At 41.7% G+C, this 26,019-nt stretch overlaps 1 protein-coding gene and 1 pseudogene across 2 annotated transcripts; one reads left to right on the top strand and one right to left on the bottom strand.

Moving 5' to 3' along the window:
• Positions 1-626: 626 nt before the first annotated feature.
• LOC129815067 (prolactin-releasing peptide receptor-like) lies at positions 627-10,228 on the top strand. 2 transcript variants are annotated; one of them, XM_055868401.1, is made up of 3 exons: positions 627-806; positions 6,560-7,069; positions 7,252-10,228. In XM_055868401.1, the coding sequence occupies exons 2-3, from the start codon at positions 6,618-6,620 to the stop codon at positions 7,886-7,888; spliced, it is 1,089 nt and encodes a 362-aa protein (XP_055724376.1). In that variant the 5' UTR covers positions 627-806; positions 6,560-6,617; the 3' UTR covers positions 7,889-10,228. The 2 variants fall into 2 exon arrangements, with proteins under 2 accessions (XP_055724376.1, XP_055724385.1); XM_055868410.1 differs by lacking the exon at positions 627-806 and having other exon boundaries at positions 3,676-7,069.
• Positions 10,229-10,717: 489 nt separating this feature from the next.
• Positions 10,718-25,776, bottom strand: LOC129833759 (transcription factor IIIB 50 kDa subunit-like; annotated as a pseudogene).
• Between the last annotated feature and the right edge of the window lie 243 nt (positions 25,777-26,019).

Raw genomic sequence — 26,019 nt, 5'->3', positions numbered from 1 at the left:
GAACAGAAGAGAGAGGGATGACACAGTAACCCCTATTTATGCATTTCCAAACCCCGCGGGATTATCCATCATACCCCCCAACCTTTCCATCTGACATATTTAACCCCTGCTAGTAGCCTGAGAACCATAACACACCCACAAACACAGAACACAATACCGGGTCGTTACAATATTCTTAAGTACACGGTGCCGTGGACGGTGCTCAAATAGGGTTTAGGTTTTTATTTTACCCAAAACTATCTAAAAACAATCTGAATGGTTCCGTAGAAATGTTTGCTCAAAGGCATGATTACAATGAGCATGTTGAATATTTTTATTGTATTGCCGACGGCTCTGCGCCTGGCTTAATTGAATATAAATTGCCGCCAGGGAAAGTTGTGCAGATGATTTCAGGCAACTGATATTAGTATTATATAGCCTATGGGCGGCCAATTACAGGTAGGCCTACTAAAACTATAATAAAATGTATAATCGAGTCTGACACTGGAGAAAATAAAATCTCCACCACTAACTTGGAGATAAACCGCCCGTCTCTCTCCCTCTCTCTCTCTCTCTCTCTCTCTCTCTCTCTCTCTCTCTCTCTTGCGCTCTCCCCCGCTTCATATCAGCAACAGTATACTCAACACTTTTCAGGACATGAGTGTGTCTAGAGCGCACTTGACGAACGTTCTGTCTTTCAAGGAGTTCACTTCACCTTTTGCTCACTGCACTTGAGGTACCACGTCTTTGATCAAATATATCTGTTTCCTTAATTTTTGAAGAATTGCAGCTTTCGTTTTTACTTCATTAGCAAGGTAAGACTTACGGTGAGTTCAGTTATTATTTACTATTATAAATTATCATTATTATCTTTACTATAATAAGGGTTTGATCAAGTGTTTTTCCCCAGTGATTTGTTGTTGATATTAATCCGAATATTAGGCTACTGTTGTTGTGGTTATTATTGGCAGGCTACTTTACAGCTGTATAGTAAGTTGTTGTAGTAGTAATAGGAGTATAACAAGAGTACAACTACCATCTGTTTGACATGTTTATTAGAACAAGATCCCACATTGAATACACGTCTAAACCTTTATTTCATTCATCCTACAGTTGTACATTTAGCAAATGTGAAAGAATATCCCAGGAGACAATCAATCTGAACTTAATTACAATGACTAACAGGCAAGGAGATAATAAACTACAATAATTCTCATTAAACCTTACATTATTTGAACATTGGAATAATATTTTGGGGTTCAGATCTATTGAATGCAGGTTTTAAACATTGCAGATATGTTCTGAAGATATCTGTATCGTTAGCATAAAGAATCATATCCACCTTTCATCCAAGTCCGTTGTCTGTGTTGGGTGTAATGCTTCTGACTGACTGTCTGCATTCTCTACTCCTCCAATCACTGATCTATCCAGTCAGCCGCAATCCTTACCATAAACTAGTTTATATTGAGTTTGACTGACTTTGCATATCCAAACTACTGAATGATATGTGGAGATTTACATCATATCATATTAAAGGTATTTATTAATCATTTTACAACACTCATTGTTTTTATTTTATTAACCAGAGGTACTTGTACATCAAATTGATGGTAATGCAGGCATGTCAGCAATCTGAACTATCAGAAATTACATTCAAGTTCAAAGGCACTAAGTTAATAAGGCTTACATGTGGTAAGCTTGCATGGGATGGGATAGTTCAGATATTAATTGGATCCACTGCTCTATGTACAGTATCAGCCAAAAGTTTGGACACACCTACTCATTTTAAACAGGACAATGACCCAACACACCTCCAGGCTGTGTAAGGGCTATTTGACCAAGAAGAAGAGTGATGGAGTGCTGCATATATGGGAACTCCTTCAAGACCATTGAAAAACATTCCAGGTGGAGCTGGTTGACAGAATGCCAAGAGTGTGCAATGCTGTCATCAAGGCAAAGGGTGAAGAAGAATCTTTGAAGAATCTCAAATATAAACTATATATTGTTTAACACTTTTTTGGTACTACATGATTCCATATGTGTTATTTCATAGTTTTGATTGCTTCTCTATTATTCCACAATGTAGAAAATAGCAAAAATATAGAAAAACCCTTGAATGAGTAGGTGTGTCCAAACTCTTGACTGATACTGTATATTTGATGTCTTAAAACCCTGGCCATTTCAAGCTGGGGGCAGGGATTACAGCTGTTTGAGCAGCCAGGCATGCATTCATACAGGGCCAGCCCTGGGCATAGGTGACATGAGGTCATGAGTTGAGACCCCTCTTAGGCTAGGGGGCCCCTGACCAAAAAAATAGAATAAATACATGAAGGAAATCAGTCGGGGTCTCAACTTACTGTTAGAATAGTGTAATACACAAGGTGCGGTTGTGAATCAGCAGTTTTTCTCTTATGTAAGTCACTGACAGTCACTCAATTAGCCCATGTCAGCTAACATTTTTTTAGATCTAAACTGGGCGAAATTACTGATCGGGCATGAAGGGCACATGCCCAGGGGCCCTGACTTCTAGGGGGTCCCCATTGATTGTGTTAGTCACTCTTACTCAGATATCATATTAACATGGCATATGTGTAGAATTTCAGGAAATATGCTGTAAAACTGAAGTTTTTCTCTCCGCCCTGAGGCAAAATTAGTAGAGTTCCATGAAATATGTTGTAAAATTGTTAAATGTTATCTATGTCCCATGGCAAAATTTGTAGAATTTCAGGAAATGTACGTTAAAACAAATGTATACTAATAATACTTATCTCTATGCCGTCAAGAGGGGGTCTTCTAAAATGTTTTGCCGGCGAGGTGGGGGGCCCCCAACCAAATCTCTCTTAGGGCCCCCAAAAGGCTAGGGCCGGCCCTGCATTTATACTTGTTATACTTGAAAACTTGTTTCCCTTAAGCTTTTTAAATATGGTACAGTTGGCATGGGAATGGATTCGTGATAGTGAATGATTCTTTTTTTTTGAAGTCGTTTAGTAAATGAAAGGAAAATTTATGAAGGGGTTTAGAATATTTTCTCATTAATCACTACAGAATGAATCTGCTTTAATTAGCATACTGTAGAAAGCCTACAAACATATGTTCTGATTGATTAATGTAATGTCCACATTGATGGATCTATTGGTTGTGTCTGTGTTGTGACTACTCAGGGGTCATCTGAAAACTTGGCTTTTGGCCCATGGTCACTGTAACCACGGCCACTGTAATAGTTTCTAATAGTTTGGAGAAAACCACAACCATTAAACTCAACCATTAAACCAAATGTCACACTCGTATCCAATCACGGTTAGTGGTGTGACAATTATGAAATTTAGGGTAATGACTAAGTGTGATGCAAATTTTGAGAGTTCTAATCATAATTGTAATAATAATAAAACATGTTTTGCTTGAAATGCATCATAATGCATCCTTATAAATTAGCTATGATATACCTAATGTATACAATACAGCTTTGGTGACACACACCGTCTCGAAAATGAATAGTTTCTCCTCCCAACGGGCAGCCGTCATTGTAATTAAAATAAAATTCTTAATGACTTGCCTAGTTAAATAAAGGTTCAATAAAACAAAAAAGAAACATGCCATTCTGCTGTAAAATGATTACCATCATTACTCACTTCATGTCAACAACAAAAAAATGGTATTGAATATAGTATATCTACATAAAAATAAAGTTTAACCCCCCCTAAAATACATTTATTAAGACTATTATGACAGTTTTTTTTCTCTCATAATAATCTAAAGGCGAAAGAAACGCACACCTATTTAGGCGAGGTGCTGGCTAGCGGAGTGGAACACTTCAAAAATAAAGGAGAGTTCAAGAAAGTTCATGGTTATTTCCCATAATTGTCGGTTACATGATTATACGATAATAGTGCCAGCTCTAATCATGGTGATACTTTCTTTTAAGGGGGTCTGTCAGGCATCTTTGAGAAATCCATCAAGCTTGTTGTCTTGCCTAGGACTTTATTTTGTAATTTAATCTCCTTTCTAAGGATTTCAAAATGTGACTGTCCTTCCTTTACCAATACATTCACTATTGTATAATCATGTGTTATTTCATTAATTATTTTGTTGTATGAAAGCCTTCAAAAAATAGTAAAAGCTTTGACATTTTCCCTGTAAATTATGTGTCCGCTATTCATACACACATTTTACAGGGATTCCAAGATTAATTACAACCATCATTACTGTGTCTTATAAAATGTACATTACCAGAAGTAATTATTGAAATTATTGCTTCAACTTTGTTGATGGGCTTCATTGCAGTCCTCAACCAATCATGCTGCATGCATGATTAGTTTTCATGCAGAACGGAAGAAATTTAAGGAAACGAAGGAAAGGAGAAAGCCATATATTTATATTGTTCTGCTTATTCTGCTCCAGATATTACCACAAGCCCGTTCTCCCCCATTAAGATGCCACCAACCTCATGTGCACTGAACAAAAATATAAACACAACATACAACAATTTCAAAGATTTTACTGAGTTACAGTTCATATAAGTAAATCAGTCAATTGACATAAATTCATTAGGCCCTAATCTATGGATTTCACATAACTGAGAATACAGATATACATCTGTTGGTCACAGATACCTTAAAAAAAGGTAGGGGCGTTTATCAGAAAACCAGTCAGTTTCTGGTGTGACCACCATTTTCCTCATGCAGCGCTACACATCTCATTCACATAGAGTTGATCATGCTGTTGATTGTGGCCTGTGGAAGGCTGTCCCACTCCTCTTCAATGACTGTGCGAAGTTGCTGGATATTGGCGGGAAGTGGAACACGCTGTCGTACCTGTCGATCCTCAATGGGTGACATGTCTGGTGAGTATGCAGGCCACGGAAGAACTGGGCCATTTTCAGCTTCCAGGAATTGTGTACATGTCCTTGTGTAACAGTATAACTTTAAACCGTCCCCTCGCCCCGACCTCGGGCGCGAACCAGGGACCTTCTGCACACATCAACAACAGTCACCCACGAAGCGTCGTTACCCATCGCTCCACAAAAGCCGCGGCCCTTGCAGAGCAAGGGGCAACACTACTTGTAGGTTTCAGAGCAAGTGACGTAACTGATTGAAACGCTAGTAGCGTGTACCCGCTAACTAGCTAGCCATTTCACATCCGTTACACTTGCAACATAAGGCTGTGCATTATCATGCTGAAACATGAGGTGATGGCGGCGGATGAATGGCATCTGTGGCATTGTGTTGTGCGACAAAACTGCACATTAGAGTGGCCTTTTATTGTCCCCAGCACAAGATGCACGTGTAATGATCATGCTGTTTAATCAGCTTCTTCATGTGCCTCACCTGTCAAGTGGATGGATTATCTTGATAAATAAGAAATGCTCATTAACAGGGATGTAAACAAATTTGTGCACACAATTTGAGAGAAATAATATTTTTGTGTGTATGGAACATTTCTGGGATCTTTTACTTCAGTAGAAAGCCAGTATGAGGTTTAGGCTCAGGCGAGAATGAAAGGTCAGCGGGCGCGTGGGAGTGAAAATATTTATAGAGTTAAAAAAGTACTCTCACTCAAAACCGTGAAGAGGATTAACCCAAGGAGTCCGAGATGCAAATATAATATCATGAATTTAATACATGCTCGAAAGAATACAAACGTGAAAGTGCAAGGAGCTATATAACAAATAAAAAGGAAGGAGCATACGTTTTGGTCTTAAGCCTTCATCAGTGCTGTACAAACAAATTAAGAAGACACATACTTAAGAAGACACACCTGATGTGTGTAACAGGTGCAACAGGTGCAAGCAGATAGTTAATTAGAGACTAGTGAATCCGGAGTCAAAGCATATTAACAAGGAATATATAGAACAGTATCAAAAATGGACAATTCAAATGTCACATATAATTGGAAAGAGACAAGAGTCTGGGCTACATAGCAATATCAGAAGCAATAGATATGAAATACTGGGGGAGACTGCTGGTGCATGTAGACAACACTACTGGAAACATACAAGGTCCAATTCCTCATTAAGCCCTTTGGGGTGTAGAGTTTTTAAGTATAAGATCCATCTTGCTTCCCACTGGAGTAGGCGTTCATCCGTATTGCGGCATCTGCGGCTTGACCAAACATGGTCAATGGCACCGAACTTAAGATCAGTCACAAGATGATTAGGCCCATGAAAATGTCTGGCCACTGGTGATTTTAAGTAATTTCTTCAGATAGCACTGCATTGCTCGTTGATGCGTAACTGTAGTTGTCTGAGCGTAATACAACTGTATGGACAAGACAGTAGATGCACTACATTGTTAGATTGACATGTAATTAATCTATTGATGGTCTATTCTTTATTTGTGATGAAAGATCTGAACGTGTGGCACTTTTTAATACCTGTACAGGCCGCATGCCTTTATTTCAGCTCATGAAACCTGGGACCAACACTTTACATGTTGCCTATACATTTTTGTTCAGTGTACAATCATTTAGGATCTACATCATTCACTTGTTTGAATGCCATTGTTTTCCAGTTATGAGCATTTTATTGTCATTGTTTGTCACTAAAACTTCCCCAACCCCTGTGCTTTGCCTCTTCCATGGTAAGCTGCTAAGTGGCTGGTACCCAGGGCTTCCCTACTGCTGTGTAGTTTATCGGTTACAGTATGGAAGGCAGTGGCACTGGATGGACTGGAGGTCTGCTGCCCTCTGTGGGCGAAGAGGCAACTAAGGAGCACTCAGTCTTTGAGGTGGCTGTCCAGAACAGCTTGGCCAACCACAGCTCCCTGTTTGCAGACGTGGCTCTGCTGCAGAGCTTCAAGCTGCTCATTATCCCATGCTACGCCCTGGTGGTGGTGGTGGGTGTGTTGGGGAACTACTTGCTGCTCTACGTCATCTGCCGCACCCGCAAGATGCACAATGTCTCCAACTTCTTCATCGGGAATCTGGCCTTCTCAGACATGCTGATGTGTGTGACCTGTGTACCATTCACCCTGGCCTATGCCTTCAACCCCCGTGGCTGGGTGTTTGGAAGGTTTATGTGCTACCTGGTGTTCCTGATCCAGCCAGTCACAGTTTACGTGTCTGTCTTCACCCTCACCGCCATTGCTGTCGACAGGTGGGTGGGTCCCTCTGACTTGAGATAACAAAAAGCCCATCGCTTTTGACTGGATAGTTTCAAATGAACTGAAATACAAAAAAAGTATGTAAAATAATATAATTGTAATTATTGATTTTTATGAAAATGTTTTTCAAAGCAATGAATAAATCAATATTACTGTCCCTCTGTGTCCCTGCCAGGTACTATGCCACTGTGCATCCTCTGAAGAAGCGCACCTCGGTGGCCACCTGTGCCTATGTGCTGTCAGGGATCTGGCTGCTGTCCTGTGGTCTGGTGGCTCCAGCTGTGGCCCACACCTACCACGTGGAATTCAGAGAGGAGGGCCTCACCATCTGTGAGGAGTTCTGGCTGGGGCAAGAGAAGGAGAGGCTAGCCTACGCCTATAGCACCTTGCTGGTTACCTACGTCCTGCCACTCTCTGCCGTCTGTGTCTCCTACCTCTGCATCTCTGTCAAGCTGAGGAACTGTGTGGCACCGGGACATCGGACCCGGGACCAGGCAGAGGCACAGCGAGCCCGGAAGCGGAAGATCTTCCGTCTGGTTGCGCTGGTTGTGGCGGCCTTTGGGGTGTGCTGGCTGCCCATTCACGTGTTCAACGTATTGCGTGACATCGACATCCGCCTCATCAACAAGCGCCACTTCCTGCTCATCCAACTAATGTGCCATCTGTGTGCCATGAGCTCGTCCTGCTGTAACCCCTTCCTGTACGCCTGGCTGCACGACCGCTTCCGCGCCGAGCTGAGGAAGATGTTCACCTGCCACCGCCGCATCGGCATCCCTGCCAACCACTGTGCTACAGCCAGCGTGGCCCTGTGACTGTGCAGGGACAAGGAGATAGAAGAGACAGAAGATATCTGATACCAGTGTAAACATGTTGTAGGTCCAATTTTCTGATTATTTGCTATTGACCTAATGTGGACATGACAAGAGTTAATTGTGACTTACAGCTGATTACAGAGATATTAGGTGGTTCCCTAGTCATTTTTCGATGAACAAATCAATTGAACATGCATGAGGTGATTGCCTGGAAAGAATGAATGAACTGATCGAATGCCAAAAATATGAAGGTAACACAAGAGAGAAAAAAGCAAGAGAAAGAATAAAAGGAGAGGGAAGGAGAGGGAGAAAGAGGAGGCGAGGTGACAGGACCACCAAACAAATGTTATTTTGAAGGCCATTTTGCACAGCCACAGTCAATGTTTAACACCAAGAAACATCAGCAAGCAGGAGATTCATCTGCCAAAAATGAGAGGTTTGGTGGATAATTTCAAGGCACTGGTCACACAATAGTTGCTTCTACATACGCGATATCCCCCATAACTCCAGATGGACAGTTGTCTGCTGAGGTTAGAGGGTAGTAGTTGTCCCACCTAGCTATCTTAAGATTAATGCACTAACTGTAGGTCGCTCTGGATGAGAGCGTCTGCTAAATGACTAAAATGTCAATGTAAATAGTCAATGCAGGTTTGGTCCCCAGACTGGTGTTTGGCAGTGAATGACATGCTTAATGACATGAATACAGATATAATCTCGGTCTCCACTCTTTGAAGAAACATGCTTAATAAAACAGTAGGTGGTGTTTGTTCCCCCATGGTTACATCTCTATTTTTATTGCAGTCTTATCAGTCTGTTACCCATCTTTGTCTCTGGGGAACGTACACCGCTTCTGAAAATAGTCATTTAGAATTGTTTGCTAACCGAGTGGCGCAGAGGTCTAAGGCACTGCATCGCGGTATTGCGGCATCCCTACAGCCGGGGTTATATCCCAGGCTGTGTCACAACCTATGGGAGTCCCATAGGACTGCGTACAATTAGCCAAGCGTCGTCCGGATTAGAGGATGGTTTGGACGGGGGGCGGGGGGGCTTTACTCATTGCACTCTATTGACCCCTTGTGGCCGGCCGGGCGCCTGCAGGCTGACTACGGTTGTCAGTTGAACGGTGTTTCCTCCGACACATTGGTGCAACTGGCTTCCGGGTTAAGTGAGCGGGTGTTAAGAAGCGCGGGTTTGGCGGGTCATGTTTCGGAGGACGCATGACTCGACCTTTGCCTCCCCCTAGCCCATTGTGGAGTTGCATATCACGAATTTAGAGAGAAAAAGGGTATAAAATTACAAAAAACTCAAATTTAATTAGGTGTTTGTTAGGCATTTGCTGAGGTCATGCTTCCCACTGCATGCTTGCATTAATGACTGCATTATAGTTTAACTGAGGTGTTGATTCTTATTGTTTTTTTAGACCAACCACAAAAAACCTTCCCCACTTTCAATATATTTAGCGAAATGTCATGGGGCCTTGCTTTGTGAATCCATAATAAATGGCCTTCTGTGGTTTGTGTCATACCATATAAAATGTCTGTCCTTTAGTGATTGCATGCAATTATGTGTAAAATTCTGAATAAACAAACACTGAGAATTGGCCAATTGCTGATTGAAAAAAAAGCTAAGAAGCTTAATGAATTACAGATGGCAAATGTCTTAAATCATTAAAAACTTAATTAAATCAAATAACAACACAAAACAATGTTTACACAGGACTGTTTCATATACACTTATTAGGCTATATCACTTAAATGCAATGTTAGTTTTTAGGCATAGTTTGTAGATGTAAATATCATAATGAATAGACTGAGAAGGAGTAAATGGAATATTTAGAGGCAAGACTGCAGGTAACTAGAGAACAACTAGAATGCACTAATCCAAGAACAAGTAAACAAAAACAAATATTTTATTTCAACAAGTAAATAGTGATCTGTATGACTGTCCACAAATTCCATCTGAGGTTGCTGTGGTCACGTATGGTTGCCATGGTCACGTATTAGGGATTTTATATTCTGTTAATGTGTTAGGCCTATGCGATAACAATCCTCACACCACCCAATAGCATCCGAAAAAATCCATAGAGAGCAACAAACACACTTGAGAACAATGTGGATTCAGCCACTTGTGCCACAATGTGGATTCAGCAACCTGAGCCACTTGTGTGGGTTGTAGACTCCGTCTCATGCTACCACTAGAGTGAAAGCACCGCCAGCATTCAAAAGTGACCAAAACATCAGCCAGGAAGCATAGGAACTGAGAAGTGGTCTGTGGTCACCACCTGCAGAACCATTCCTTTTTTGGGGGTGTCTTACTAATTGCCTATAATTTCCACCTTTTGTCTATTCCATTTGCACAACAGCATGTTAAATGTATTGTCAATCAGTGTTGCTTCCTAAGTGGACAGTTTGATTTCACAGAAGTGTGATTGACTTGGAGTTACATTGTGTTGTTTAAGTGTTACCTTTATTTTTTTGAGCAGTGTATATATATATTTTAGGTTAACAGCTGTAGACCACCTAACAACCAACACTACTGACTGTTTGGAAAAACACATTTAGGCTATTCTGTCTGTTCTACTGTGCAGTGACAATATTGACACTAATTAGGCAAAGCAGAGGCGTCCTTTGGCCACTCCAAACAGCAAATCAAGCCCAGATATCCTATTGTGCTTGAAGTGCAGACCATTATGGTGTGCGTGCATCCAATTAGATGCAATTAAAATTACCATCTGAAAACAATCTTTCAATCAAACAAAGAAATTAAGGACATAATCACCATCAAACAAATATAGGCCTGCCCTAAACACTGTGGGTGAGTGATGTGAAATCAGTGGATCTAATGTATATGAACAAGAGATTATTCAATATCCATGCAAATTATAATATATATATTTAGTCACAACTAGGTAACAAATTGATGTTGCATCATAGTAAACCGATGCCTCCTTAGCCTCAGTACAGTCTCTGACCTCCTGAGGAGTACGGATATAACTATCAACCTCACTGTCTAAGATCTCCTCATCACCAGCCACCTCCACCACCGGGACCTGCACCCTCCTTATCTTAGCGTACATCACAGAAGGCTGTTCAAACAAAATCCTCTTTCCCCAGTTCTGTGCTGAGGGCTGGCTGTGCTGAGTCCATTACAACATTGTATGTCAAGTCAACATCTCCTTGTTGCTGGGCGCTTTCTGCATCTGATTCCACCACAAATGGTTCTTGAAGTGTCTGTCCTGTGTTCTGGGATGGAACAACCCCCTCCAGGCAGGGTGTGTTGGTGTGGCGCCCAGGTAGGGAGTCCTCTAAGCTGGGCGGGAGTTCAGACTCAGAGGCCAGGGTGTCCTCGTGGCTGCTCAGGTCCCTCCTCAGTAGGGTGAGTCTATGGTTTAGGATGTCATCCACCATCTGGATCACAGGCAGAGCGTGTTAGCCCCCTCAACCAGGGCAGCTCCTGGCCCCAGCTTGCACAGCTTCCATCATCTGCTTCAGAGCTATGGAGGACTTGCTGATCGTGGCCATCTGGCAGAACCTGGCCAGAGTGTATTTGAGCTGAATCTGGGTGAGCTTCAGGGACTGCCAGGCCAGAAAGATGGAGGCTGTGAGAATGGGGATAGCTTGGTGGCCGGTCACCAGCTAGGCATCTGCAACCAGCTCCAACAGGACAGCGTTTCGCTTTGTCAAATCCTTGGAGGACTTTGAGAACTCTTAATGAACATGCTGAGAGCTTAGTTTGTATCTGACAGAGAAAGCTGAAACAATTGGGCTAATCCATCTAAAAGTTCATAGGAGCATGTCAAATTGGGCCTCAAGTGGAAGCTAGGAGTCTATATATTTTTTTATTAACCCTCTACAGACTAAGCCCTTTCTCAGCCGGGGGAGCGGGGTTCTACTAAGCTATATGGAATTGTTTTAAGAAAGTCCTACCAAGGATCATTTAGCTATTTGATTTTGAACTTTAAGACACCTTGAAGTGTAAAATAAATAAATACAAATTATGAATGAAAAATAATTGTATACCTTACTCCTATTAGCCCATACAAATGCATTAAATAACAAATTCAGTACATGGAACAACATTAGTGCCTAAAAAATATTATCAAAATGAAGTTTGTTCTGAAATGTCTGTCCTATATCTGACAGATATAAGAAAGATCAGGAAACACGTTATTTTGTTTTATATGTATTTAACCCCTTATTTTTGTCACTTAACGGTCGACATATGCACTTCCATTCATTTTTTAAACTCGTACCAGGGGACCTTCAGAGTCTTGTGAGGCCTGTGGGTGTCCTAGAGCAAAACAGAGTCTCACCTTTCCAAAAAGGGGTCATATTAGTGTATAGCGAAACTGTTCGGACTGAAGTTGGCAGAGTCCCAAGACAAATGTGGGGGGTCATAGAGCAAAATGGAGAACACCATCATGTTCATGAGAGTCTCAACCGTTCGGACGCTTCAGACAATTTTGTGGGAAGACCAATTTTCAGGATGTCTCATCGTCTGACAAACTCTGTTCTTGCTCTGTCACATTTCACTGCAAATGCGGAAGTGCCACATCAGCGGATGCAGTGGATCCAATGCAAAAAATGTATATCTTAAAGGAAAACTCCACCCCAAAACTATATTTAGGTATTTAATTAATTAGTCCATTGTTGACATAGTCCCACAATGTTTCACTTGTCAGTAATCAACTTTTCAAGATATGTAACTTTTAAAATATAGAAATGTTCACCGTATGATGCATTTTGCTTCACGTGATGCTGCACTTTGTATCATATGCTGCAAAATACATCATACGGGGATGATTTCTGGATTTTTATACTGGGGATTTTTATGAGCGACTCCGGGATGCTGGCCTTCTAGGCAGAGTTGCAAAGAAAAAGCCATATCTCAGACTCACCAATAAAATAAAAGATTAAGATGGGCAAAATAACACAAACACTTGAAAGAGGAACTCTGCCTAGAAGGCCAGTATCCCGGAGTCGCCTCTTCACTGTTGACGTTGAGACTGGTGTTTTGCGTGTACTATTTATTGAAGCTGCCAGTTGAGGACTTGTGAGGCGTCTGTTTCTCAAACTAGACACTCTAATGTACTTGTCCTCTTGCTCAGTTGTGCACCGGGGCCTCTATTCTGGTTAGAGCCAGTTTGCGCTGTTCTGTGAAGGGAGTAGTACACAGCGTTGTACTAGAGCTTCAGTTTCTTGGCAATTTCTCACATGGAATAGCCTTCATTTCTCAGAATAAGAATAGACTGACGAGTTTCAGAAGAAAGGTCTTTGTTTCTGGCCATTTTGAGCCTGTTATCGAACCCACAAATGCTGATGCTCCAGTTCCTAAACTAGTCTAAAGAAGGCCAGCTTTATTGCTTCTTTAATCAGCCCAACAGTTTTCAGCTGTGCTAACATAATTGCAAAAGGGTTTTCTAATGATCAATTAGCCTTTTAAAATGATCAATTTGGATTAGCTAACACAACGTGCCATTGGAACACAGGAGTGATGGTTGCTGATAATGGGCCTCTGTACGCCTATATATATATATTTTTTTTATTTCACCTTTATTTAACCAGGTAAGCTAGTTGAGAACAAGTTCTCATTTACAACTGCGACCTGGCCAAGATAAAGCAAAGCAGTGCGACAGAAACAACAACACAGAGTTACATGGAATAAACAAGTGCACAGTCAATAACACAATAGAAAAAAAGAAAGTCTATATACAGTGTGTGCAAATGGCATGAGGAGGAATGGCAATAAATAGGCCATAGTAGCAAAGTAATTACAATTTAGCAGATAAACACTGGAGTGATAGATGAGCAGATGATGATGAGCAGATGATGGTGTGTAAGTAGTGATATTGGTGTGCAAAAGAGCAGCAAAGTAAATGAAAAACAATATGGGGATGAGGTAGGTATATTGGGTGGTTTATTTACAGATGGACTATGTACAGCTTCAGCGATCGGTTAGCTGTTCAGATAGTTGATGTTTAAAGTTAGTGAGGGAAATGTAAGTCTCCAGCTTCAGCGATTTTTGCAATTTGTTCCAGTCACTGGCAGCAGAGAACTGGAGGGAAAGGCGGCCAAAGAGGTGTTGGCTTTGGGGATGACCAGTGAGATATACCTGCTGGAGCGCGTGCTTAAGGTGGGTGTTGTTATCGTGACCAGTGAGCTGAGATAAGGCGGAGCTTTACCTAGCATAGACTTGTAGATGACCTGGAGCCAGTGGGACTGGCGATGAATATGTAGCGAGGGCCCATCGACTAGAGCATACAGGTCGTAGTGGTGGATGGTGTAAGACGCTTTGGTAACAAAACAGATGGCACTGTGATAGACTGCATCCAATTTACTGAGCAGAGTATTGGAAGCTATTTTGTAGATGACATCGCCGAAGACGAGGATCAGTAGGATAGTCAGTTTTACTAGGGTAAGTTTGGCGGCGTGAGTGGAGGAGGCTTTGTTGCGAAATAGAAAGCCGATTCTAGATTTGATTTTGGATTGGAGATGTTTGATATGAGTCTGGAAGGAGAGTTTACAGTCTAGCCAGACACCTAGGTATTTGTAGTTGTCCACGTATTCTAGGTCAGAACCGTCCAGAGTAGTGATGCTAGTCGGGCGGGCGGGTGCGGGCAGCGAACGGTTGAAAAGAATGCATTTGGTTTTGCTAGCGTTTAAGAGCAGTTGGAGGCCACGGAAGGAGTGTGAGATGACATTGAAACTCGTTTGGAGGTTAGTTAACACAGTGTCCAAAGAAGGGCCATATGTATGCAGAATGGTGTCATCTGCGTAGAGGTAGATCAGGGAATCACCCGCAGCAAGAGCAAAATCATTGATATATATAGAGAAAAGAGTCGGCCCGAGAATTTAACCCTGTGGTACCCCCATAGAGACTGCCAGAGGTCCGAACAACAGGCCCTCCGATTTGACACACTGAACTCTATCTGCAAAGTAGTTGGTGAACCAGGCGAGGCAGTCATTTGAGAAACCAAGGCTATTGAGTCTGCCAATAAGAATACGGTGATTGACAGAGTCGAAAGCCTTGGCCAGGTCGATGAAGACGGCTGCACAGTAATGTCTTTTATCGATGGCGTTTATGATATCGTTTAGTACCTTGAGCGTGGCTTAGGTGCACCCGTGACCAGCTTGGAATCCGGATTGCACAGCGGAGAAGGTACGGTGGGATTCAAAATGGTCAGTGATCTGTTTATTAACTTGGCTTTCAAAGACTTTTATCCTCAACAGGTTAACTTGACTTTCGAAGATTTTAGAAAGGCAGGGCAGGATGGATATAGGTCTGTAACAGTTTGGGTCTAGAGAGTCACCCCCTTTGAAGAGGGGGATGACCACGGCAGCTTTCCAATCTTTAGGGATCTCGGATGAAATGAAAGAGAGGTTGAACAGACTGGTAATAGGGGTTGCAACAATGGCGGAGGATAATTTTAGAAAGAGAGGGTCCAGATTGTCTAGCCCAGCTGATTTGTACGAGTCCAGGTTTTGCAGCTCTTTCAGAACATCTGCGATCTGGATTTGGGTGAAGGAGAAGCTGAGGAGGCTCGGGCAAGTAACTGCGAGGGGTGCGGAGCTGTTGGCCGGGGTTGGGGTAGCCAGGAGGAAAGCATGGCCAGCCGTAGAAAAAGGCTTATTGAAATTCTCAATTATAGTGGATTTGTCGGTGGTGACAGAGTTTCCTATCCTCAGTGCAGTGGGCAGCTGGGAGGAGGTGCTCTTGTTCTCCATGGACTTTACAGTGTCCCAAAACTTTTTTGAGTAAGAGCTACAGGATGCAAATTTTTGTTTGAAAAAGCTAGCCTTTGCTTTCCTGACTGACTGCGTGTGTTGGTTCCTGACTTCCCTGAACAGTTGCATAATGCGGGGACTATTCGATGCTATTGCAGTCCGCCACAGGATGTTTTTGTGCTGGTCAAGGGCAGTCAGGTCTGGAGTGAACCAAGGGCTATATCTGTTCTTAGTTCTACGTTTTTTGAAAGGGGCATGCTTATTTAAGATGGTGAGGAAATTAAGTTAATGAACGACCAGGCATCCTCGACTGATGGGATGAGGTCAATATCCTTCCAGGATACCTGGGCCAGGTTGATTAGAAAGGCCTGCTCGCAGAAGTGTTTTAGGGGGCGTTTGACAGTGATGAGGGGTGGTCGTTTGACCGCGGACCCATAGCGGATGCAGGCAATAAGGCAGTGATTGCTGAGATCCTGATTGAAAACAGCAGAGGTGTATTTGGAGGGCAAGTTGGTCATGATAATATCTATGAGGGTGCCCATGTTTACGGATTTAGGGTTGTACCTGTTGGTTTCCTTTATAATTTGTGTGAGATTGAGGGCATCTAGCCAAGGTTGTAGGACTGCTGGGGTGTTAAGCATATCCCAGTTTAGGTCACCTAACAGAACGAACTCTGAAGATAGATGGGGGGAAATCAATTCACATATGGTGTCCAGGGCACAGCTGGGAGCTGAGGGGGGTCTATAACAGGCGGCAACAGGGAAAGACTTATTTCTGGAGAGATTCATTTTTACAATTAGAAGCTCAAACTGTTTGGGCATAGACCTGGAAAGTATGACAGAACTTTGAAAGCTATCTCTGCAGTAGATTGCAACTCCTCCCCCTCTAGCAGTTCTATCTTGACGGAAAATGTTGTAGTTGGGTATGGAAATCTCAGAATTTTTGGTGGCCTTCCTAAGCCAGGATTCAGACCCGGCAAGGACATTGGGGTTGGCGGAGTGTGCTAAAGCAGTGAGTAAAACAAACTTAGGGAGGAGGATTCTGATGTTAACATGCATAAAACCAAGTCTTTTTCGATTACAGAAGTCAACAAATGAGAGTGCCTGGGGACACGCAGGGCCTGGGTTAGCTTCCACATCACCCGAGGAACAGAGGAGGAGTAGGATGAGGGTACGGCTAAGGCTAGCAAAACTGGTTGTCTAGTGCGTTGGGGACAGAGAATAACATTTCTGGGCGTGGTAGAATAGATTCAGGGCATAATCTGCAATCTGGTGGAGTGCGGGTACAGTGGAGGTAAGCCCAGGCACTGAGTGATGATAAGAGAGGTTGCATCTCTGGACATGCTGGTTATACTGGGTGAGGTCACCGCATGTGAGAGCTAGCTAAGTCAACAACGGATAAGACAACAACAGCTAATCAGCTAAGTCAACAACAACAGGTAAAATGGCAATGAATGGGCAGGGAGGGTTGGTTAACTACACACAGGACCTGAGTTCAGGGCTAGGGCGACAGATAAACAAAGGTAAACAAAGTGGAGTACCGTGATAAATGAACAGTCCAGCAGGCATCAGCTATGTAGCCAAGTGATTATAGGGTGTACAGCAATAGATGAAACAGGGAAACCGCTAGGTAGTCGTTACTACGCTAGCACGCGGGAGACACAGCGTTTAAAGTTAGCAGTCAGGGGTAAGTAGAAGCGTCTGCCCCGTCGTCCGGCAAAGGCCGGTTGAAGGCACAGCTGATGGAATTCGTCTGGGGCCCAGTCGTGGTGGTACGGCAGGGCGCCGTGTCGACGAAGGGACCAGGCCAGATGGCGAAAGAGGTATTTTGTTTGCTAGTCGGGAGATGCGCCTGGCTCAGGGCTAGCTTCGGGGCTGGGTCCCTCAGTTGAAGATAGCTAGCTGTGATGATCAAGGGTCCTGGGGTTTAGGGCAGGAATCTGGTGATGTAGTGGAGAAAAACAGTCTGAGGCTGGCAGGTATTATCCAGGCTAAAAAAACGGCTGGTGCCTGAGCAGAGGGTAAATGAGTGGCTAACAATGACTAAATGGCTAGTAACTTAGCTAATTAGCTGGCTACCTTCTGATGAAAGTTTTGGCTATAGGGTCTAAAGAAAATAGCGGATCCGTGTCATATTGAGTGAGGCGGGTTACCGGAAGGTATATTTAATTGAAAAATGGAAAAAGAGATTGAAAAATAAATTGGAATATATACAAAAAATACAAAAAATACAAAAAGTAAATGAGAGGACAACAAACCACGTCTGCACTGCTACGCCATCTTGGATTTTTTATGTAGATATTCTGCTGTTTCCAGTTACAATAGTAATTTACAACATTAACAACGTCTACACTGTATTTCTGATCAATTTGATGTTATTTTAATGGGCAAAAAAATAGCTTTTCTTTCATAAACAAGGACATTTCTAAGTGACCCCAAACTTTTAAACGGTAGTGTACTGTATGTGCAGCACTTTGTTAATTAAAGCATCAATTTATCAAATCAGTTCTTGTTTTATTGCACAAACTGTGCGCATCACCTGTCAAACTCTGTAATGTCTCAGAAAACACAGTGATATTGCTATGCACAGGACTAGTATTATCAGAGGACGTTGGAGTTAAAAAAAAAAACTGTAGGTTATTCTGTCTGCAATTGTTACTCTCCTGCCATGTAAATCTGACATGGCAGATTCTAATATTAACCTCTCTTGGGTACGTGAGACGTTAGCGTCCCACCTCTTCAACAGCCAGTGAAACTGCTGGGCGCCAAATTCAAATACAGAAATACTCATTATAAAAATTCAGAAAACAAAACATATTTTACATAGGTTTAAAGATTAACTTCTTGTGAATCCAACCACGGTGTCAGATTTAAAAAATGCTTTACGGCGAAAGCATACCTTACGATTATTTGAGAACATAGCCCAGCAGACAAATCATTACAAACAGTAACCAGCCAAGTAGAAGAGTTACACAAGTCAGAAATAGAGATCAAATTAATCCCTTATCTTTGATTATCTTTATATGGTTGCACTCAGCAGACATTCATTTACTCAATAAATGTTCATTTTGTTCGATAAAGTCTCTTTATATCCAAAAACCTCCGTTTTGTTTGCGCGTTTTCTCCAGTAATCCACCAGCTCAAACGCCGTCAAAACAGGCAGACAAAAAATCCAAATTGTATCTGTAAAGTTCATAGAAACATGTCAAACTATGTTTATATTCAATCCTCAGGTTGTTTTTAGCCTAAATAATCGATAATATTTAAACCGGACAATAACAGTCAATATAAAAGGTAAACAAGAAAGGCACGCTCTCGGTCGCGCCCATGAAAAGCTCTGTGACACTTTAGGGTCCACTCATTCAGACTGCTCTTACTTCCTCATTTTTCAGAATACAAGCCTAAAACAATTTCTAAAGACTGTTGACATCTAGTGGAAGGCATAGGAACTGCATTTTGAGTCCTAAGTCAATGGATACTGTAATGGCATTGAATAGAAAACTACAAAACAAAAAATAAAACGACTTCCCGAATTGATTTTTCTCAGGTTTTTCGCCTGCCAAATCAGTTCTGTTATACTCACAGACACTATTTTAACAGTTTTGGAAACTTTAGAGTGTTTTCTATCCAAATCTACCAGTTATATGCATATCATATCTTCTGGGCCTGAGAAGCAGGCAGTTTAATTTGGGCATGCTTTTCATCCAAAATTCTGAATGCTGCCCCCTACCCTAGAGAAGTTTTAAGGATGTGGTGTTTTGTGCTCTTACAACATAATTACATTACCCAACATCCCCCAGTAAAACTAACCATGAAGAGAATGATATTGTTTGGCATCTGAGTCAAAGAGTAATTCCGTTACCATGGAATTGCCCAATAAGCATCAAATGTCTGCCTAATAACAGCAACATGTATTTAGTCATGCAATTTATTTATCAGGTAATCAAGGCTAATGCTTACAGTTGAGGTGAATGCTTACACACTTGCGCCTGACAGTGTGTCTCCAGTTGTTCAATGATAGTGGTGGGGGAGCCATTATCTTCAGAGTCTTCCCCATCTCCTGGTAGACCACGCCTATCAGCCTGGGATTTGCCTCCAGGAGACAACTCATGGTGCCCATTGCGATGAGACAACTCATGGTTCCCATTGCGATGAGACAAGTCATGGTACCCATTGCGATGGGCCAGCACGCAGAATCCTACCAGAGCCTCTTTCTTCTACAGGCTGACCAGGATTATAAGGTGCTCATTGGACTGCTTCAAATAGGTATCTGCAGTCTCTTCCATGAGAAAGGTAAGTCTAAGAATGCAACAGAGAGCCCGCACCCGGTGTATGCCTGTTTTAAAGAAGTGATACAGTATTGTCAGCCAAACATTATTAAAAGACACAGTATTTTGTGATATCCAACCCTCACATTGTGTCAGTTGTTCAACAGCAGGTTGAAGGAAACAGTAGTAGTAGTAGTTCTCTACAGGGAAACTGACGTTCCTACCTTTTATCTGATCCCAGCATAGCGTCTTGTCCTCTTCTGTGCAATTCCTGTATCTGACATCTACAGGAGTAAAACAAGCAGATAAGGAAAAACAAACAAAGTATTCAGTTAGCTAAATCACAGTCACAAACAATGATGTTTGACAGAGATGTTGAATGGCCTTACAGACCAAGACTCAAGCCTTACGGACTAACATTCAGAAGGAAAGCACATTCTTATAGATAGCTGTATACATCGTTTAGCTAAGAAGATGACAGATAAACCATAGTTAGTTAACTAGCTACCTGTGCCCTGTGTCTTCACTTCAGGTGGTGGTGAGTAGCAGTGGAGGCTGCTGAGGGGTGGACGGCTCATATCAATGGCTGAAACGGAATAAATGTCTTTGATACCATTACTCCCATTCAGATCCAGTTATCACCATGAGCCCGTCCTCCCCAATTTACCTCTCTGGAATATGTGGGACGCTAGCTTCCCGTATGGCCAACATCCAGTGAAAATCCAGAGCGCCAAATTCAAATAAATTACTATAAACATTTTATCTTTCATGAAATCACACATTCAATACACCAAATTTAAGCTACACTTGTTGTGAATCCAGCCAATGTGTCAGATTTCAAAAAGGCTTTACGACGAAAGCACACCAAACGATTATGTTAGGTCAGTACATAGCCACAGAAAAACACAGCCATTTTTCCAGCCAGAGAGGAGTCACAAAAAGCAGAAATAGAGATAAAATTAATCACTAACCTTTGATGATCTTCATCAGATGACACTCATAGGACTTCATGTTACACAATACATGTATGTTTTGTTCGATAAAGCTCAAATTTATATCCAAAAATCTCAGTTTACATTGGCGCGTTACGTTCAGTAATGTTTTGCTTCCAAAACATCCAGTGATTTTGCAGAGAGCCACATCAATTTACAGAAATACTCATCATAAATGTTGATGAAAATACATTTGTTATGCATGGAACTTTAGATAAACTTCTCCTTAATGCAACCGCTGTGTCAGATTTCAAAAAAGCTTTACCAAAAAAGCACACCATGCGATAATCTGAGTACAGCGCTCAGAGCCCAAACAAGCCAAACAGATATCCGCCATGTTGTGGAGTCAACAAAGTCAGAAATAGCATTCTAAATATTCACTTACCTTTGATGATCTTCATCAGAATGTACTCCCAGGAATCCCAGTTCCACAATAAATGTTTGATTTGTTCGATAAAGTCCATAATTTATGTCCAAATACCTCCTTTTGTTCGTGCGTTTAGTACACAATCCAAAATGACGACAGGTGAAAGTTCAGACGAAAAGTCATATTACAGTTCGTAGAAACATGTCAAACTAAGTATAGAATCAATCTTTAGGATGTTTTTATCATAAATCTTCAATAATGTTCCAACCAGAGAATTCCTTTGTCTTCAGAAATGCAATGGAACGCAAGCTACCTCTCATGTGAATGCACGTGACCAGCTCATGGCACTCTGCCAGACCTCTGACTCAATCCCCTCTCATTCCCCTCTCCTTTATAGTAGAAGCATCAAACAAGGTTCTAAAGACTGTTGAAATCTAGTGGAAGCCTTAGGAAGTCCAATATGACCCCATTTCCACTGTATCTTGGATAGGCAAAGAGTTGAAAAACTCCAAACATCAGATTTCCCACTTCCTGATTTGATTTTTTCTCAGGTTTTTGCCTGCCATATGAGTTCTGTTATACTCACAGACATCATTCAAACAGTTTTAGAAACTTCAGAGTGTTTTCTATCCAAATGTACTAATTATATGCATATTCTAGCATTTATGACTGAGTAGCAGGCAGTTTACTCTGGGCACCTTTTTATCCAAGCTACTCAATACCGCCCCCCTGTCCCAAAGAAGTAAAGGTGCCAACAACTTCCTGTGGTGAGTAGACCTTCAGATACCACAGTGCCACAATTTACACATTATAGACCCGACAATAGTCACGTCTATTATAGGCATTGGTTGAAGCTCAGTGTTAAATTCAAATCTCCCTATCATCATATCAATATGACACCAATCTCGATGAAAATTCCCAAATCAACTTGATTGGAGGTACACAACACAATCCTGCCTCTCGTCATGAGTCATCCGTCCATTGCCGAGATGCACATACCACAATTTTTAACAGGGTCTTTAGCAATTTAATTTTAAGAGGATTTCTTGCTCCTACCTAGCTCAAATTCTAGACGTCATATTAAAACGAGACTATAGCGCCCATTAAATGACCATTGGGTTTTAAAAAATGCGGATTGACTAAGTGTGTAGGTGCAACCTGGTCTCAAAGCATTTCGTATTATTCTGTATGTAAATCTGTGATGCTCCATTTGGTATGATATGTTAACTTTAGTATGGTTACAAAAGACAGATGGTTACTTAAGGCAACCCAAAGGTTGCTAGATTGAATTTCATCACAGACAACTTTAGCATTTTAGCTAATTAGCAACTTTTCAACTACTTACTACTATTTAGCTACCGCTGCTTGCGTCTTACTAGAACGCAGGAGAGATCAGCTCTCAGACTCTCAAGGAAGAGGTCGTTGTCCTCATCTGTGAGATGCATGCCATCCCTATGGCAGGGTTTCCCAAACTCGGTCCTGGTGATCAGTAGGGTTATGAACTGGGATCTTATCAATAAATAAAATCAATAAAACGCATGACATTGTGAGGGTTCACAAGTAGAGCATGTGTTATGCTGTATTATAATGTTGTATAATAATGTTACATAATCACCTTCCGGTGTAATAACCATGGAAATTAAAAACAAAAAACATGCTTGAAGTGAGAATAGGTATTGGTCTGAAGCCAAAAAAGAAAGAAAATTCACATAAGCACCACAATGCCTATTACACCGATGCTCTACCAAGGTTTTTCACCACACAGATTTATCTACTACCGTAGCTAAAGTACCAGTCAAACGTTTGGACACACCTACTCATTCCAGGGTTTTTCTTTAATTTTTACTATTTTCTACATTGTAGAATAATAGTTTAAAAATTTAAACTATGAAATATCACATATTGAATCAAGTAGTAACCAAAAAAGTCTTAAACAAATCAAAATATATTCTATATTTGAGATTCTTCAAAGTAGCCACCTTTTCCCTTGATAACAGCATTGCACACTCTTGGCGTTCTCTCAACCAGCTTCATGAGGTAGTCACCTGGAATGCTTTTCAATTAACAGCTGTGTTAAAAGTGAATTTAATGCGTTTGAGCCAATCAGTTGTGTTGTGACAAGGTAGGGGTGGTTTATAGTAGATAGCCCTATTTGGTCCATATTATGGCAAGACCAGCTTAAATAAGCAAAGAGAAATGACAGTCCATCATTACTTTAAGACTTGAGGGTTAGTCAATATGGAACATTTAAAAGAAATTGACATTTTCTTAAAGTGCAGTCACAAAAACGATCAAGCGCTATGATGAAACTGGCTCTCATGAGGACCGCCACAGGAAAGGAAGACCCAGAGTTACCTCTGCTGCAGAGGATTAATTCATCAGAGTTACCAGCCTCTGAAATTGAGTTCAAGTAACAGACACATCTCAACATCAACTGTTCAGAGGAGGCTGCGTGAATCAGGCCTTCATGGTCGAATTGCTGCAAAGAAACCACTACTAAAGTTTGCTTTCATTTAATAATAAAAAGCATGAAAAGGTAGCATAATGGGATAATATCTTATTGTGGTGTGTAAGGAATCCACTACTTTAGCTTGCATGAGGTACAAATCACATTATTTTGGCAGCACCTCCTCTAAGAGTATGGCTGTTTGAGAAGATTTGAATCCTAAGCAACCTGGCTACACATAGCTACTGTCGTAGGTCAAAGCTGTGTGCTGGAAAACCTTGGTAGAGCATCAGTGAAATAGGCACTGTGGCGGTCATGAATTTTCGGCTTCAGACCAATGCCTATTCTCACTTAAAACATTGTTTTTGGTTTTTAATACAAAAAACACTTCTGACAGATAACAGCTATCTTAACTTTAAATAGATAGCAGGCTAAATGTAGCTAGCTACGTTAGTTAGCAAAACATACAATTGTGAGCCAGCCAACACTAACAGTTATTATTCATGTGCTGTGAACGACGAATGAAAGTTTTGAATTGTTCTTCTTCTTCTTTGGTATCATGGCGTTCACACATCTATTTTGTGCATGCCGCCACCTACTGTGCGGTAGTGTGTGGTCAATTACGTTATATTTTGTGATACAAAAATAAAAAGGAAGGCGGGGAAAGCAAAAATTGCACCACCAACTAACCCTACACCTATACAACTTTTTCATAAACAAAAATTATACATATATTTTATAATGTATAATAATAAAATCCCCTTCCAACTAAACCCTACACTCAATAAAAATCCACTATCCCATTCCAATACCTTGACCCTTTCTGCTCCTGCAGCTTTCCAATGACTTGAGAGGAGGGGACACCGCCACTCAAAACACCCTGGAACTTTTCTGAAGTCAAATCTCATATACCCATATACTTCTCTGTATCTGCCACCACAACATCTATTTTCTGTCATTTACGTTACAGTTGATAACCATTGCTATGAACGCTAAGAAGCCAACCTTACAGAAGCATACATCACTCGTTGGCCTATCCCTCTGCTGGCACAGATCTACAACTCACAGGGATCCTCTCCGGATCCCTCACCCTTGACCCATCCTCCTCTACTTTTTTCACTGCCTCAGCATACAACACCTTCTGCACTACTCTGACTAGCCACCTCAACCTGCCTCTCTTGCACCGGACACTTCCAATCTCCAGCACCCCTACAGTTGACACAAAATGTTATCCACCGAAACTACACTATCGTCTGTCCCATGCCCTCCTGCAAACTTCCAACATCTTGGAATCCCCCTCTGGACACTGCTGCAACATGACCATAAATGTTGCACCTGAAACAACACAGTGGATTCGGCACACAAGCTCTAACAGCATAACTGATATATCCTAACATGACTTTTTCGGGTAAAAACTCAAAACGACTGACAGTGACTCCTCTATTTCACCACCAGGTATGCATTACACCAAACGGCGGGTGTCACAAACACTAGGAATCTTCAACTTCAATTGCTCCATCTCCACACTTAAAGCTACCCCAGAAATCACGCCTTTCAATGCTACCCTATTACTAAGGGCAAAGCAAGAAACAGATCTTGACCCAAGTTGAGTGACACGGAGCACCCGCTCCCTCTGGCAGAAGAAACACAAACAAATATCCCAAGTCCACTACAGGTTACTGATTCAACTGCACCCAACTCCTTTCCACCCAAAAAGGAGTTGGGTGCAGTTGAATCAGTAACCTGTAGTAACCTGTAGTGGACTTGGGATATTTGTTTGTGTTTCTTCTGCCCTGAAACCACACGTGTATGCACCAAAAGGCAAGGATCTACTTTCTCCAAAAATCTCTCATACTATTACAGTTTCTTCTTTATGTCCATTGATGCCAAGCTTAGGTTCCGAGCTCTTCACCACACCTTCCACCTCACTTAACTCGCCCTCATTCACTTCCATTTCACCTCCAGAATTCGGTTTGGTGCACGGCTCACTTTGATTGCACTTGACACCAATCTTCTTCGACAACCCATCTCCATCTTCCTCAAATTCAAATCCAACCTCTACTTTCCTCATTCTCTTCGACCTCTTCTCCATTCCTCCTCAGAAATCCACTTTTCTGTGTCCATGTCCCAGTATTCCTCTTCTTCCAACTTTGATTGCGACCTGGTGGCATCCCAACATAACTCCATCTCATAATACGAAACTCGATCGAGCCTTACACACTACCACCCTTACCTTAGTTCTGCTTTTGAAAGCAACTGCAACATTCCCATTGAAACAGCATAATATAGCTGCTATATTCAGTGTGAACAGTGAAAACTTGATTTAAAGTGCTTC

Source organism: Salvelinus fontinalis, chromosome 2, assembly GCF_029448725.1.
Source record: "Salvelinus fontinalis isolate EN_2023a chromosome 2, ASM2944872v1, whole genome shotgun sequence".
Lineage (NCBI taxonomy): Eukaryota > Metazoa > Chordata > Actinopteri > Salmoniformes > Salmonidae > Salvelinus > Salvelinus fontinalis.
This window is presented reverse-complemented; position numbering and strand designations above follow the sequence as displayed.